This window comes from Artemia sp. Qi Xiang Cuo, chromosome 20 (assembly GCF_049724085.1).
Source record: "Artemia sp. Qi Xiang Cuo chromosome 20, ASM4972408v1, whole genome shotgun sequence".
NCBI classification, from domain to species: domain Eukaryota; kingdom Metazoa; phylum Arthropoda; class Branchiopoda; order Anostraca; family Artemiidae; genus Artemia; species Artemia sp. Qi Xiang Cuo.
In genome coordinates this window covers 8,123,657-8,140,667 of record NC_142813.1, presented here as the reverse complement: position 1 = coordinate 8,140,667, position 17,011 = coordinate 8,123,657, and the positions used below count along the sequence as shown (strand labels likewise).

Below are 17,011 nucleotides of genomic sequence, written 5' to 3'. Positions count from 1 at the left end.
TAATTTCAGTCAGTAGACGGTTTATGAAAATATTAAGAGGGCTGGAACCTATTGTTATTTTTTTTTTCACCCGAAAATGAAAGTAGACCGATTCTAAGAAAAAAATCTACTACCGTTTCTGAGAAAAAATTTACAGATGAAGATTCAGTTATTGCTTGTTTCATAAGATAGATTAGACATGAAAAGTAAAGAGTGAATTTAATTAAATAAAACAAAACCGAAAAATTAACTGATCTAGGGTGACAGACGTAAAACCTGAAATTTTCTGAATAAAGAAATGGAAACGAAACGTACATAAATCATAAGGAAAAATGAAGCTAAGTGGAAAGAAATTTACAGAAATAAGTTTGGGGTTGCCACCCTTTAACCCCCCTCGAAAAGCCCATGGTGTCATATGCGCTTTACTAGATACTAAATTGTTGGCATAAATTGAATGTTATATCTTGCCAATTGCAGGGGCGGATCCAGGATTTTTTTAGGGGGAGGGGCGCAGAATAGGTTGATCTGATAAACTTGCATTAGGAGCAAGTTTAATTACCGCAAACTTGCGTTAATTAAGTAAATAACACTACTTTAGACTACGTTAGGGGGCGCCCCCTCTGGATTTTTTCACTTGATTGACTGGCCAATTGATTTTTTCAAGGGCACATCCAGGGTTTTCTTGCGGGGGGGGGGTCAAAGAAAATTTTAAAAGAGCATCAAAAATGCATGCATATGCATTTTATGAGTCGGACAAAACCAGTTCTTTTTTCCGGGGGGGGGGGTGTTAACCCGGTACCCCCCTCTGGATACGGCCTTCGATTTCCTACACTTTTGCAAGGAATCTTATATTATTAAATGAAAAATAGTTAAGTGTGTGTGTATTTATCAGGGTTTTGGTTTCGGTTATAAGTTATACCGGCTCCAGATCCATACATCTTCATTATACCGACTCACACACCTGAACCTTTAAACATAATTGCTTCGACTCCGAGCTGTAATGCTTCAATTTTCGTATAGGCCCTTTTTATTCCCTTTTCATAAAAAGTGAGAAGTTTCATCCAATTCTTTTCTAAATATAATTTTAATAATATTGTTAATAGCTAATATTTACCCTATAAATTTTACATTCTGTGTTGCCAGGATTGCTGTGGGGTGCTTTGGGTCTAAAACATTTTTCTATCTTTCCGCTTTTTATATGTAATTTGTTAGCAAATAGTATATAAAAGGGGGGGCCCTTCTTCTATAGTATATTATATACAATATAGAATATATATATTCTATTCTTCTGTATTATATATTATTTGAAAAAAAAACTACGTTTTCTAAATAGTTAAGGGGGCTGAATTAAAATTTTAAACTTTAAAACATAATAGGATTAGGAGGCACAGTTGGGGGGGGGGCTGCCGCCCCACCCCCCCCCCCCTTTGCAGCCATTAAAAAAAAAAATGTTTAAACTGAAAGTAAGGAGCGACATTAAAACTTTAAACGAACAGAAATTATTCCGTATATGAAAGGGGCTGTGCCCTCCTCAACGCCTCGCTCTTTACGCTAAAGTTTGACTTTCTCACAACTCTTTTTTAAACAATAAAAACTTTAGCGTAAAGAGCGAGGCGTTGAGGAGGGCACAGCCCCTTTCATATAGGCTTACGGAATAATTTTTGTTCGTTTTAAGTTTTAATGTCGCTCCTTACTTTCAGTTAAAATTTTTTTTTATTTAAAGGCTGCGAAAGCGGGGGGTTTGGGGGGGCGGCAGCCCCCCAACTGTGCCTCCTAATCCCTGTACGTTTTAAGGTTCGACTTTGTAACTCAGCCTCTTTAACTCTTTAGAAAACGTAGTTTTTTTCAAATAATTTCTGCACGTTTTTGTACAGTTTATTGCTTATTATTGCTTGACTAACTGTTAGCTGATCGCGTGAGGAGTTAAAGTTGGGGGCTGTCGCCCCCCAAACCCCCCGCTCTTGAACATTCTTGTGTTAAGGCTTTTAATTCCTGAATACTCAAATCACGTCGTACAGTGTGCCTCCTAATCCCTCTACGTTTTAAGGTTCGAACTTGTGACTCAGCCTCTTTAACAGCCCCCCAACTGTGCCTCCTAATCCCTGTACGTTTTAAGGGTCGACCTTGTAACTCAGCTTCTTTAAATCTTTAGAAAACGTAGTTTTTTTCAAATAATTTAAAAAAGAAACTGAGTCTCTTTTTTAAACTTTAAATTCAGTATATAAAAAATTTCTTCTGACGGTGAATCGAACCCGGGTCTTCTGCCTGACAGTCAGCAGTATCGACCGCTGTACTAAAGAGACACAATTGTAATTGTTTTTTAGTAAGTGGAATCTATTTTTGACGCAAGGAAATCCCCACAAAACGTGATATTTGGTTTTTGGAAAAAAGGGAAGGAGTGATCAGATTCAGCTGAAATTTCGAGGATAAGCTCCCAGGCCCCAGGAAAGCTTATCCTCTAAATTTCAGGAAAACGAGGTTTTTCGTAAATGTAAATTCGGGGGATAATTTTTTAGGTCTGAAAATATCAAAAGGCCCTAACAGGTCCAATTCTGCTTCGAATGAGTCCTCATTCACCCGGATCAATTGCCAACTGTGGCCTGTAGGCGTGGATAACAAAAAAAAAATTTTGAACTTTAAGTGGCTATATTTGGTTTTTGGAAAACAGGGAAGGAGTGATCGGATTGAGCTGAAATTTCGAGGATAAGCTCCCGGGCCCTAGGAAAGCTTAACCTCTAAGTTTCAACCCAATCGGACAACGTTAAAGGGGAGCTGTGGTCGGAGGGTCGAAACTTCCGGCCCACTTTTACCCATGAAGATAAAGTCGGAGGGGGTGAAATTTTGCACGTTTCTTATTTTGAGCTTGGGCTACAAAATGCGATTACCGCTGTCTCTCTGCGACTGCTAGGACCGGAAATCGCTTAACATTGTGGTGGGTCGCCTCTTTGTAGAGGCACAAGTGTGCCTCCTTGATAGGTATTCTTCTTCTTCCATATTATATATATAGAAAGGGCCTTCTTCTATATTATATTTTATACAATATAGAATATATATATTCTATTCTTCTATATTATATATAGGTATTCTTCTTCTTTTCTGTATTATATATATAGAGGGGAGCCTTCTTCTATATTATATATATATATATATATATATATATATATATATATATATATATATATATATATATATATATATATATATATATATATATATAATATAGAACATATATATATATATATATATTCTATTCTTCTATATTACATATAGATATTCTTCTTCTATATTATATATATATATAAAAGGGGGCGCTTCTTTTATATTATATTATATATAATATAGAATATATATATTCTTTTCTTCTGTATTATATATAGATATTCTTCTCCTTCTTCTAAATTATATATAGAAGGGAGGGGTCTCTGTCCCCTCCTCCCTAAAACCGCCTTTGTGTTTGAATAAGTAGTTGTTAAATTGACTACTTTACCGTTTCATACCTCACTTCACCATATCTGCTCTCGGATTAAGCTGTGCTGGGGAATTGTCTCATCTGTCTTAATTTGTCTTCATTGACAGACACCTAGTAAATTAATTTACTTGGAAAATTATCACAGTAATAGGACGAAGTTTAGGAAACTTTATTGAGACTATTTTCATTTTTAGAAGCATAGAACTTTTTCATTTTCAGAAGTATAGGACTTTTTCATTTTCAGAAGTATAGATCTTTTTCATTTTTAGAAGCATAGAACTTATTCATTTTCAGAAGTATAGGACTTTTTCATTTTCAGAAGTATAGATCTTTTTCATTTTTAGAAGTATAGAACTTTTTCCATTTTTAGAAGTATAGAAAACTTTTTCATTTTTAGAAGTATAGAACTTTTTCTGTTGCCTCCTCCACAAGACCTTTGTCTTTACACTTAAGTTTTTTATTATAGAATATTCTAATTAAACGACCATTCTGTCTCAGAAATCGTTCTTAAAGAATTAGGACAAAAAGTCAAAACTTTAGCCCTTTTAATTTGCAAATATGTAGCCCAAATTTGGGAATAAACAGAGCTGTATTTTTCTACTTAGCTTCTATTATTTATTTCTACTATATTTATTTCTACTTGTATTATTTATTTCTACTTAGCGCTGTAACAGACAAGTACCTTAATCTCGTCTAAAAATCTAAAAATTTTCAGATTTTGAATTCACTACAAATCCAGAGGAGCTACTAAATCAGGTTGTTGAAAAGTGGCCCAGTTTCCTACACCACTATAAAGGCTTGGCTTCTTGTTTAGTCATAGGAATTTTGCTGGCTGTGTTCATTCCAGTGATTGGTTTATTTATTTGTGTGTTTAGATGTGCTGGGAAATGTGGTGCTGGTGAAGAATTTTATGAAACCAAAAGGGATCCATGCAAAAGAGGGACGATTGGATTTTTCTTTGGTGTCTTTCTAGTTTTAATTGCGTAAGTTCACCTTTTAACAAATCTTCTTTTATTTAATAATTATTTTTACTAAGGTAGGTTCATAGGATATGATAAGATATTTATTTCGAAAAATGACTATCACAAGCCCCGAAGGGCCGAATTCGTATTTCGGAGTCATATAATAAAAAAAAGACATAGAAATAGCACAACAACTAAAAAACTGGCTAAACAATGCCAAAAACAATAATATCAGAAAGGCAAAGCCATTAATTAGTCTAAAAAACAAAAAGTGTCAAATGTAAGAAAGTTAAAAAGGCACAAATCAAAACAAAACCAAAAAAGAAAATTGAGATAAAAATAATGTTAAAACGTTTAAAAGAGAATATATAAAAAGGGGAGGGAACGGAAGAGCCAAACGGACACCAGCATGGGTATCACCAGTAAAAAAAAAAAAAAAAAAAAAAAATTGTGGTTTATTTGATAAGTAATGAAGGGGACAAAGGTTTTTTTTATATCTGGAGTTAAACAACGGATGGGGGACAAGATAGGGATGGGTTCAGAGACAGTACGTGGGAGGCGGTGTCTGGATGGGGAGTGTCTTTTGGGGAAAATATTTTCCGTGCGAGGGTTTATTATTGCATTTTTTGCGAAACGGAGGCACAACGTTCCTCTCCTGTGCTCAAGAGTTTCCAGCTTGGCCTTTTTTAGAAGGAGTGAATTTGGTACCATAGTTTCTTTAAAAATTATTCTTATGGCTCTTTTTTGAATAGATTCAATTTTATCTGATTCATCACGGGAGATGCCAGGATGCCAAACTGGACAAGCATATTCAAGATGCGGGTGGACAAAGGAGGTATAAATCCTTAAAGAATGGGATGGGGGATGTTAAATTTATTCAAGAGCTTAAGGAGAGACATGGACGCATTAGCTCTACGGACAATATCTTTCACGTGGATATCCCACTTTAAATTAGAGGAAGGGTGGGGCATATTTTTTAAAAGATGGTCAAAATGCCCATGGAAAGCTAACCCAGGATAAGGTATCTTTATCTGATCGGTATCTGACCAGTGATATATTAGGCCCTAAGATTTTAACGACCAGGTCAAGGCCATATCAAAGGAGAGTTGGGGGGGTTTGAACCCCCCCCCCCCCCGAAATGTTTTCCCGACTCGTAAAAACGTAACAAAAGTGAATAAAACAATTTTTTGTTGTTTTTTAAAGTTTCCCCCCCCCATTTCCGAAAAAATCCTGGATATGTTCTGGACCTGGTCCCATGAAGATTGTCATAAAATTCTTATGTCCTTGTTTAATTTTGGATGACCAGAATTTTGCATTACATTTCAGTTCGTGGCAGTCAAACGGTTCGTTGTAATGAGCTGTAAATAAGCAACAAGTCGGCTCAATAGTCAACGAAAATTTACAAAATAGAATTTTGAAAACAATAAATACATGAAAAGAATTATATTTTATGCTGATTCTAAATATTGAAAGTCACAGTATAAAGATAGCCTATAGCAGTAAGTTTACCGCTGATAATTTCTGGCTCTTCATTCTCGGTGCGAACAAACAGCTCCTCCTACTTATTCTTGCATTAGCGCGCACAAGCAGCTCCTCTCATTTGATCTGCCATCAGCGGTCCAATTACCCTGGAACACGTATTTTGGCAGAAACTTTCTCAAAATGCCTTTGAAACCACCTTGAGACTTGGAAACCTACTTTTAATTCCTAAAAACATCTAAGAATAACATTGGACTACTAATTGCCGATTTTCATATATGTATTGGAATAAATTAATTTAAAATTAGTTTCTTCAAAATTTAGTGTTCCAACGTTGAAGCCAAGTTTCGCATTCAAGAGAAATCTGACTTGTCTACCCGTGAAAAGATCTAATGTCGCTTATGTTTCTACGTTCTCTGGACCGGGTTTTTATAATGGGTGAGATAGGGAAAGATCATACTGCCTATAATCTATATACTGTGTTGAAAGTTCATTAATTTTAATGAACTTGAGCCTGTCAAAAGCCTAAGAGCCTGAGAAAATTTACCCGATTTTCTACTGTAGAGGTTTCAATCTCCTGTGTTCAAAAGTGTGGAAATGTGTTTTTCAAGGTGATCCTATCGAACCAATAGTTTCTAAGAGATCGAGAGAGAGCTCATTTGATTGGAAATAAAATGTTCTAGTGCCTTTTTTAAGTGACCAAAAATACTGGAGGGCAAATCCCACACACTTTTTTTCCTTAGAGACATCCGATCAAAATTGTGAGATGGCTGTTTTGTTCAGCATAGTTGAAAGGTCCAATATATCAGTCTTAAGGGGTGACATGACCCCGTAGTCCACGGGGAAAGTGCTGTAATTTACGCAATTCGCCCATTGTTCACATATAGGCTAATATTTGTTTTTGTGAATATACTGAAATTTTTTGGGGGTCTTCTGCGGGTCGGGAGGATATCACGGGGATAATTTCGCATGGGAGGAAAGTTTCCAAGGGAATTTTCCCAGAGCAAATTTTACACGGGCGGAGGGGGGAAGAGGGATTTCTAGGCATGACTCGAAAAACGGTCAGAAATTAAATAAAAACAATTTTTTTCAACTGAAAGTAAGTAGAAATATGGAAAATTAAAACCTACAGAAATTAGGCCTACTCCTCCGTACACGATGGGGCTGCCCCTTTCTAAATTCTTGCTCTGTTTGATTTTTGATTTTTGTCACAACTCTTTAACAATTACTACTCAAACACAAGGCCCGCTGAATTTGAATGTGAAGCATTTCTGACGAACATAGACTTTAGCGTAACGACCGAGGGTTAAGGAAGGGGCAGCCCGACTCATCTACGGAATAATTTCTGTTTGTGTTAAGTTTTAATGTTCTTCCTTACTCTCAGTTGAAAAAGTTTTTTTTTTTAATTTCGTGTAGAAATGACGGAAAATTGTGCCTGGCTGTGAATACCAATAATGCTAATGCGAAGAACTTTTCCGCTGCTTTAGTTTTGTAGGTATATGACTCCTATTTTAAATTGAGAAAACCACACAAAATCTCACTTTTGCGGTTTGTCTTTGATGAAGCGTCGCCATTTTAATTAACTTATGTTTTTTCTCGGTCTGTTTAAACAAATTGGATCGTCTTTAAAATTAATGGTAGAGTTACCTGTATCCAGGTAAGATATGTTATATGCAATACTGATGCATAACATGCACTCATTTTGCCTTTATATGGAACAAATGAAAGAAAAAAAAAATTTATCAAAATGGACTAAAAAGTAGAAACTATCTTTTTTTCGAAAATCTTTTATGTGATGTCAGGCCAATGTGGTTTAAGAAATTATATATATATATATATATATAAATATATATGTATATATATATATATATATATATATATATATATATATATATATATATATATATATATATATATATATATATATATATATATATATATATATATATATATATATATATATATCAAGTTGATCTCAGTTATAAATGTATAAATGAAAAAAAGTAACTGAGTATAAATTAAAAAGATAAAATAAATTAAAATCAAGTTATGTAAATCACAGTATAAATCTAAGTTCCATGCCCTCTCGGTTTCCAATTGGAACTAGTTTAATCTCGAATTCCATTTTGAGTTTCTTAAAAATATACCTCTTCCAAGATTTGAACCTAAGTTACAACAGGGCAGTATTCTTACCACTTCACCATCAAGTAGGCTCCTGAAAGTGTACAAAAACAAGGTATACAAAAATCGGCGAGTTGACCAAAACGAATTACCTGCTACAAAGCAGGTACGAGACCCATTGCCTTGCTTTTGGTTCTTCAATCATACATACTGAAAATCCTCGTATGAATTTCATTTTAACAAGGTGTAGCATGTCTAATTGTTAATCAAAATATATCAATGAACCAAAGGGGCGTAGGCTGGGGGGGATTGGGTCGTGCCCCTTGACTGAAACCCTACTTTTCCCCTAATTACTGGGCCATTCTTTTTCAAGTTTTAATAAAATTTGTTTTTATCATCGACCCCCCCCCCCCCAGAAAAAAAATACTGCGTGTGCACCTGATGAAGTCAATATTTTAGATTGGGATTTTATATAATTCAAGGCGCTTTCCTCTTGGGCTTCACAAACTATGTCGCCTTTGAAGGTAATTTTTTGGACCTCTTAACCATTTTCACTGTGATTTTTGTCTCGAATTTTGGATCTGGTATCACGTTGTACTACGGGGCTTTCCCGGGGCACATGGGGCGTTATGTTGCCCTTAGGTCCGTTTGGATCAATATAAAGGCACTGGAATTTTAAGTTCTCGATCGAATAAGCCACTTTGTTTAAGCACTATTTTGTCCATTGAATCCAGTTGGCTAATGGGAGCATGGCTAGTTAGCCAATTTCTCACTATTTTTACTATCCCAACAATTCTTCCCAAAATCTTAGATGTATTGTGATAAGAATCTTGATGGGAAATAAGATGAAAGCATCCAGGCAATGGGATAATTAAGTCCTGTGGCTGTCTCATGGCAAAAATATGTCAGAACTATCAATGGAAAACGTTAGTTTGATGAAAGGAGGCTATCAGATCTAGAAGAAGCAGAGGAGAACCTATTTAGCTTGTTCGTTATACCCTTTTTTTTTTGGCTGATGGTGCCAGTTGTCATTTAGCCAAATTACAAATCATATAATCAAGAGAGAGGTTGAACAAAACTATTTAAGCCCCACCACAGGGACGTATCCAGGATCTTTTTTTTAGAAGGAGGGGGGGTACGAAACTTTATTTGGGGTAGGGTTTTACAAAAAAAACTTTAAAAAAACATCAAATTTTTTATTTATTTTTATTATGTATATACGAGTCAAACAAAAATTTCAGGGGGAGAGGGGTTAAAACCCCCTAACCCCCCTGAGTACCGCTTTGCCCCACTATATCATTCTGGGCCACAAAACAGGTCTATTCCCTGTTAAAATACTCCTAGAGTGTACACCTTTCACTAGTACTTCAGCATGCACCAAGTGAGTAACCCCTCGACAGTAAGTGCAAGTTCTTGTATTTAGAGTTAGACATATATGAATTCAGCTCTAGTCCCTAAGGGGGGGATTTATCCTGGGTAGGGAGGAGGTCAAAGGGAGTTTTAGGACAATCTTTAAAATTTTTAACAGGGTGATTTTTACGCAGACCTGACATGAAAAGAACGAAGAGGTTTTAAAAGGTTCCATAATTTGTTTCTTTTTAAAATGCGTGCTCACAAGTCTGACCCCTTAGTTGGGGTATCAAGCCAAAGTACTTAAGCTGTCATTATTCTATTTTCTTAGGGTGGAGTGGACCCTCGGACTGCCTTCCTGTGTGCAGGTAGGACCTTCTATATATTGGAATCGGGCCTCCTGTATGGAGGAGGAATGGCCTTTGTATTTTAAAATCAGGTTTAATTCAAGATAACCTCAGCTCTGCACTTCAACCAGCACCTCTGTATAAAAACAGAAAAACATTGTACTGTGAATGAATAGTAGTAAGAGTGCAAATCATGGTTGCAGCGGTAGCTGCTACCTAGCAAAAAACAACTCATAATGACAACTCATAATAAACAACTCAAATTAAACCCGTGTTTTAATAAAAACTGTCTAGTGAGGGAAAATTGTCATTTGTAACTGATTCAGGAATGGTAATTAACATCTTAACTTGTCTCAATAGTAAAATCTGATTTCGAAAAATGGCCCGAAACCCAGTTGCGGTTCTGGCCTTTCATGCGCCCGGGACAAAAGAAATCTTGATTAGTGCCTCTCTGTCTCCCAAGAATTTTCAGATCAAATTTTAACAAAAATTTGCGTTTACTAACAAATTTTCCATTTATTTAAATATGGCTTTTCTTACTTTAGCTTCTACAAAATTATTAATTATCTCGTTAGGAATGGTGACAAAGATATGGGAAAAATAAAAAATCAGGATTCAATTTGCTTACTTACTATTTTACTTACTGCGAACTGCACCTTCTACTTTATTTTAATAAAAATAAATTTATTTGAAATTTCGCGCCTTTTTATTTTTCTGCACCTGGGGTAAGGGCTCTCTCTTTCTCCTCTAAACCGTCCATGCCGACACCTCAATAAAAATGGCATGGGATTGAAGCAAAAACCCAACAGTTGGAATGGCATTGGATTGGCCATGGCCAAAACCCCTATACAGGAAATTTACAGTCCCCTGGCTTGTACAACAAGTAAAATTACTTTTTAGCAAAGGCAGCACTAACGTGTCCTCTTTTTTTTCCTTTTCTTCTCCCGAAATTTAATAGATGGCGTTTTTAAAAATGTTGCATGTAGAATCATAATTCCAAGTCCTAGGAATGACATGAGAAATGACATTCCCTAGGAATGTCAAAGGACTAGGAATGAGGAATGACATTCCAAGCAAGAGAATCGAAGACACGAAAAATATGTGATACCTTAAATCAAGGCCGTATCCGGGGGGGGGGGTTACCCGGTTTGAACCCCCCCCCCCCCGAAATTTTTTACCGACTCGAAAATAAGTCGAAAATTAGTAAAACCTAGGTAAAAATCAGTAAAATTAGTCGAAAACTGAGTCAAAAATTAGTAAAAACCCCCCATAAAAGTCAAAAATTATTAAAACCCCCCCTGAACAAAAATCCTGGATATGGCCCTGCCTTAAATAGGGAAGGCTTCATAGCATCTAACCCTCAGGACATTGACAAAATCCGTCATAACGTCGACAAAAAAAATCCGTCATAACCACTAACCATCATAACATCTAAAATTTTAATACTTTAGTTTTTTGTGGTTTAGGGGGGGAGTACCTAGGTTAGGTTACGTATTTAATATATGCTATGCTTTACCCCCCCCCCCCCCTGATGTGCAAATATATAGCCGAAATTTGTTTCTAAACTATTATATACTTATTACTATTATATAAACTTATAAATTTTCTTAGACGTTATGACGGTTAGATGTTATGACGTTTAGTGCTTGTGACGGTTAGTCGAAATGGTAGTACCCCATTATGGCCACGTTGACGTAGGTGACCGGTACTTGTTAAGAATCCAGAAAACACGAGAAAAGATTTAAACTTTAGTTTTTTGGGGTTGAAGGGGTAAAAAAAGGTACCTATGCTAGGTTAGGTTAAGTATTTAATATGTGCTATGCCTTATCCCCCCCCCCCTCTTCTAATGTGCAAATATATAGCCCAAATTGGACTATTATATTTTCATCTTATTTTGTTTTATTTCGTTAGCAGCATTAACGAAACTTCACTTATGGCGTGTTTTCTGGATTCTTAACAAGTACCAGTTGACCATACTACCGGTTATAGTGACGATATCGCCGAAGATGGTGACCTCAGTGATTGTATGTAATAATGTACTAATGCGATTATACTGTAATAATGACGAAAACGAGGGTCAGTGTCTTCGTTGCTGATTTGACGACCTGATGATGCAGTCAGTTGTTAGCAATAGTAGTAGTAGTACTCTCTTCATTTTCTTCTTCGGTTTTACTATCCTAAAATCACTGAGGTTGACATCAGCGCTGAGGTTGTAATTAGATCAGCAATATAGTCATCATCTAATACCTTAAAAATGTCCTTTTGCAGGGTTTACCCACCTACACCCTCTTTATCGACGCTCCCCCTATTCAACTGTTCCGACGATCTGTTCTTGTAGTGAAATTCCGCGTGACAAGTTGTTCTGATTGCCAGTTTTTCCTTGACGAATTGTTTCCCTGACAATTTTAGCAAGGGTTTTCTTTGCGTTGGTTAGGTTTTATATTGGTTGACATTTACGTTTATTTTGCCATGTTGAGCTTTATCAGTTGATATAGGAAACTCAAACTAGTTTTCTATTTACCTGTATGTACTCGTGGAAGCCAAAACTGGTGACTCAGTGCCAATTGTTATATATATATATATATATATATATATATATATATATATATATATATATATATATATATATATATATATATATATATATATATATATATATATATATATATATATATATATATATATATATATATATATATATATATATATATATATATATATATATATATATATATATATATATATATATATATATATATATATATATATATATATATATATATATATATATATATATATATATATATATATATATATATATATATATATATATATATATATATATATATATATATATATATATATATATATATATATATATATATATATATATATATATATATATATATATATATATATATATATATATATATATATATATATATATATACATATATATATACATATATATACATATATATATATATATATATATATATATATATATATATATATATATATATATATATATATATATATATATACATACATATATATATATATATATATATATATATATATATATATATATATATATATATATATATATATATATATATATATATATATATATATATATATATATATATATATATATATATATATATATATAAACTTTGCACCTTTTTTTCACTTTTAGGGTTTTGTCCTTTTAGGAGAGTAAAGCTACTCTTTCGACTGCCATAACATTTTCCTATTTGAAACTGGAATCAAGAAAACAAAATCAGGCATCCTGGATGTTCTTCCATTATAACAATCCAAAATAGGCCTTTCTGTGGTAATAGGCTATTGTTTATTCGGCCCTCGTCATGCATAGGCCTTATAGGCCTCTGTGCTAGAACCACCTCTTTGCGCCTCATATCCTGGAAACTCATCGCCATGGCATTTCGCAGAATATGTCCCAGTACCACTTAACACATGTTTCTTTACGTACCTTGCGATTACCAGTTCTCGACCATCGCCGTTGACGGCAAACAAATATTTACTTCGCTTTGTTATCTTCGTAATGCTTCTTAATGTTAGGCACAACAATTTTCAAATAACTTTAGCCCCAAGTGCAAAGCCTCTTGCTTGGAGCTAATTCCACCTTAATTATGGATTAATCTGCCAAGACAGCAAAGAAAAACTGGTTCTATTACTATGCAAAGTCATCTAAGCATTTCGTTATATCCACTTTCATGCAATTATGGCTTGAAAGGAATTTTATCATTTTCTTTGAAAATACTGCAGGTTTATATTGGAACAATGATGTATCTGGATGACAGATTGTCTATAATAAACCGTCTAGGGTCCCCGATTGGGGTAGGACGATGTCGTAAGGAAAGATTTACGGGAAATGGGAACTTCTTGGGAGGGTGTAAAGAGAGAGGTTATAGATTGGGATGGAGGAGGAGCGTGTTAGCTGTGATTGCCTCAGGCGGCTTCAGAGTTGATAGTAACTGTAGTGATGCATCTATGGAAGGACCAGGACTAAATACGGTTTCCTCCAGAAATGTTTTTGGTATCGTGTTCTCAAATCGTTTTCTCAAATATTGTATTCTGCTCGAGAACAGAAAAAAATGCTATTATGTTTATTACTTGAAGGCGTAAGACGACAATTCTTTTTTGTTGTTTACTTAAAATACCAGTATTTCAAAAGTGTTATTGGGAGAAACTAATATAACACTCAAACCTGGATCCCATCTGGGGGATAGCCACTCTAGGGAAATCTGGGGGATACCTTCTCTAGGGTGCTTGTTATACTACTCAAAGGGCTAGGCCTACTTGTTCCCCGACACGTCGTGTAGTTCTGCCTCACATAGCATACATTGTGATGCATATCGCAAATTTCTGGCTCACAGGTTGCGCGCCATCAAGTGCACACGATTTTTAACTTCATCTACTCCTCTTAACCACGCCACTAGAAAAGAAGGAAGAAATTTCCAGCTCATCTCTCAAGCTACACCACTGGCGTTTTGAAAATCGAGTTTCTTTTTAAGGGGATTGGGATACACCCAGAAGTGTAAGGTAACCCCACAAGGACAGAGAATTCACAATCAGAAGGATATTCGTAGTATATATATACATATATATATATATATATATATATATATATATATATATATATATATATATATATATATATATATATATATATATATATATATATATATATATATATATATATATATATATATATATATATATATATATATATATATTTATATATCTCACTCGTTTTAAGAGTTCTCACCAACAAATTTTTTCAATTTTTAAATCGTATAATATTATCAGGTGATGGATATTTCAATCTTATCTTATATAGACGATTTTTTTTCATTAACTTACCTCAGGAGTTACTAATTAGTCCATGGTTTGCGTGTAAAATATTTTAAGATGTATTTTTTCATAAGGACAATGACGGTCTAATCGTTCATTTAATACTGTATAAAAACATCCAGCGATCTATTATGATCTGTCTCTTCTAAAACTTCACTCCAATCTACGTCACCAGGGGCTACTTTTAAATTATATATATTTTTAAGTGAAAGATTTCTCTTTCTTGTAATGATCTCCCTAATCAAAGTCTTTTGAATCTTATAATCCGACATAATCATACACTGATCTGACGATTCATCCATAATAATAGAAGTAGCCTCACATGTGTAAGGCGAGAGAATATTGTCAATAAGCGAAGTAGATGAGTCGGCTACACGTGACGGGACAAAACAAGCCGGATATAAATCAAACAGTTCGTGGTAACGAACTGTAGCCTAAGTAAGGAGCGACCCGGCTCAATGGTAACCGAAACTCTAGAAAACGGGTTTTTGATACCAATAGATATATTAAAAGAATCAGATATCAATGCTGATTTCAAATATATAACTTTCATCAAGTTTAGTGCTACCCATCAAAAGTTACGCGCCTGAGAAAATTTGGCTGTTTTTCAAAAAAAGGGGGAAAGACCTCATAAAGTTATAGAACCTTAATGAAAATCACACCATCATATTCAGCGTATCAGAGAACCCTACTGTAGAGGTTTCAAGCTCCTATCTACAAAAATGTGGAATTTTACACTTTTTTGGCAGAAGAAAGATCACGGATGCGTGTTTATTTGTTTGTCTGTTTGTTTTTTGTTGTTTTTTTTTCCAGGGGTGATCGTATCGACCTATTGGTACTAGAAAATCGTGGGAAGGCTCATTCGAATGGAAATAAAAAGTTCTAGTGCTCTTTCTAAGTGACCAAAAAAATGGAGGGCAACACGACCCCCACCCACGCTCATTTTTTTACCAAAATCACCCGATCAAAATTTTGAGATAGCCATTATGTTCAACATGGTCGAAAATATGATAAATATGTCTTTTAGGATGACTTAATCCCCCGAAGTTCCCAGAGGGAGTGCTAAAAGTTATGAACTTTACCCAATGTTAACATATAGTATTGGTTATTGGGAAGTATACAGAAGTTTTCAGGAGGTTTTTTTTCTGGTAGTGGGAGGGAAGTGTGGGTCGGTGGTTATGTTGGAGGATCTGTTCCATGAAGGAAGTTTTCATGGGTGAAGGGAAATTGCCATGAAGGGGGCGCCGGACTTGCCAGCATTATTTATTGGTTATTGGGAAGTATACAACCATTTTCAGGAAGGATTTTTTCTGGAGGGGGGGGGGCTAGAGGAGGGGTTACTCTGGAGAATATTTCTGTGGAGGATGTTTCTTTGGGGTAAGGGACATTTCTTTGAAGGGGGCGCCGGATTTCCAAGCATTATTTAAGAAACGATCAGAAATTAAATAAAAAAAAACAAGTTTTTTCAACTGAGATGTAAGAAGGAATATTAGAACTTAAAACGAACAGAAATTATAACGTATGCGAGGGGGTTCTCCCCCAAGTCAATACCTCGCTCTTTACGCTACAGTTTTTTTTAGTGTTTTCAAAAGAGCTATCTAATCTAACTAAACGGCTTTTGTGATTCAGGGGTTTGTGAATCAAAAATTTTTTTAACTTTTAACGTAAAGAGCGTGGTATTGACTAAGGGGAGAACCCCCTCATATGCAATAACATATACTTAATAAAAAAAAACAATAAAAAACAAGCCATACAGCTCAATAGTAATCGAAACTTTTAAAAACGGAATTTTGATGTCAATAAATGTATCAAAAGAATGTGTTTATAATGCTGATTCTAAATATATAAATTTTATTAAGTTTAGTATTACTCATCCAAGGCTACGAGCCTGAGAAAAATTTACCCGATTTTTTTAAAGAGGGGGAAACATCCCCTACAAGTGAAAGAATTTTAATGAAAATCACACCGTCAGATTCAGCGTATCAGAAGACGCTATTACATAGGTGTCAAGCTCATATCTGCAAAAATCTGCTAATTTGTATTTCTTTTTGCCAGAAGAAAAATATACGAATATAGAAGTTAGTTAGGTAAGTTAATTTGTAAAGACATCCATTTAGCAAAAGAAAAGTAAAATTTTTATGCAAATAAAAGCTGCATTAAATAAAAACAGATCAGAAATTAAATAAAAAAAAACAAGTTTTTTTAGCTGAAAGTAATGAGCGAATTTAAAACTTCACACAAACAGAAATTTGTGCTTATATGGAAGCGAATCTCCCCTCCTCAACACCTCGCTGTTTACGCTAAAGTTTTAATCTGTCTCACAATTTTATTTTTTTAAACAATAAAAAACTTTAGCGTAAAGAGTGAGGCGTTGAAGTGAGCGGCTCGCTCCTGCTGCGGAATAATTTCTGTTCGTTTTAAGTTTT

The 17,011-nt window shown here is 34.6% G+C and overlaps 1 protein-coding gene across 5 annotated transcripts in view; it reads left to right on the top strand.

Annotated features, from left to right (window-relative positions):
* The window catches only part of promL (prominin-like), a 166,453-nt gene that overhangs the window by 24,834 nt on the left and 124,608 nt on the right, over positions 1-17,011 (top strand). For all 5 annotated transcript variants that reach the window (XM_089105989.1, XM_089105993.1, XM_089105991.1 and 2 more), the window contains exon 3: positions 4,164-4,431. In XM_089105989.1, the coding sequence (XP_088962115.1) occupies positions 4,164-4,431 (268 nt within the window). The remainder of the gene's footprint in view (positions 1-4,163; positions 4,432-17,011) is intronic.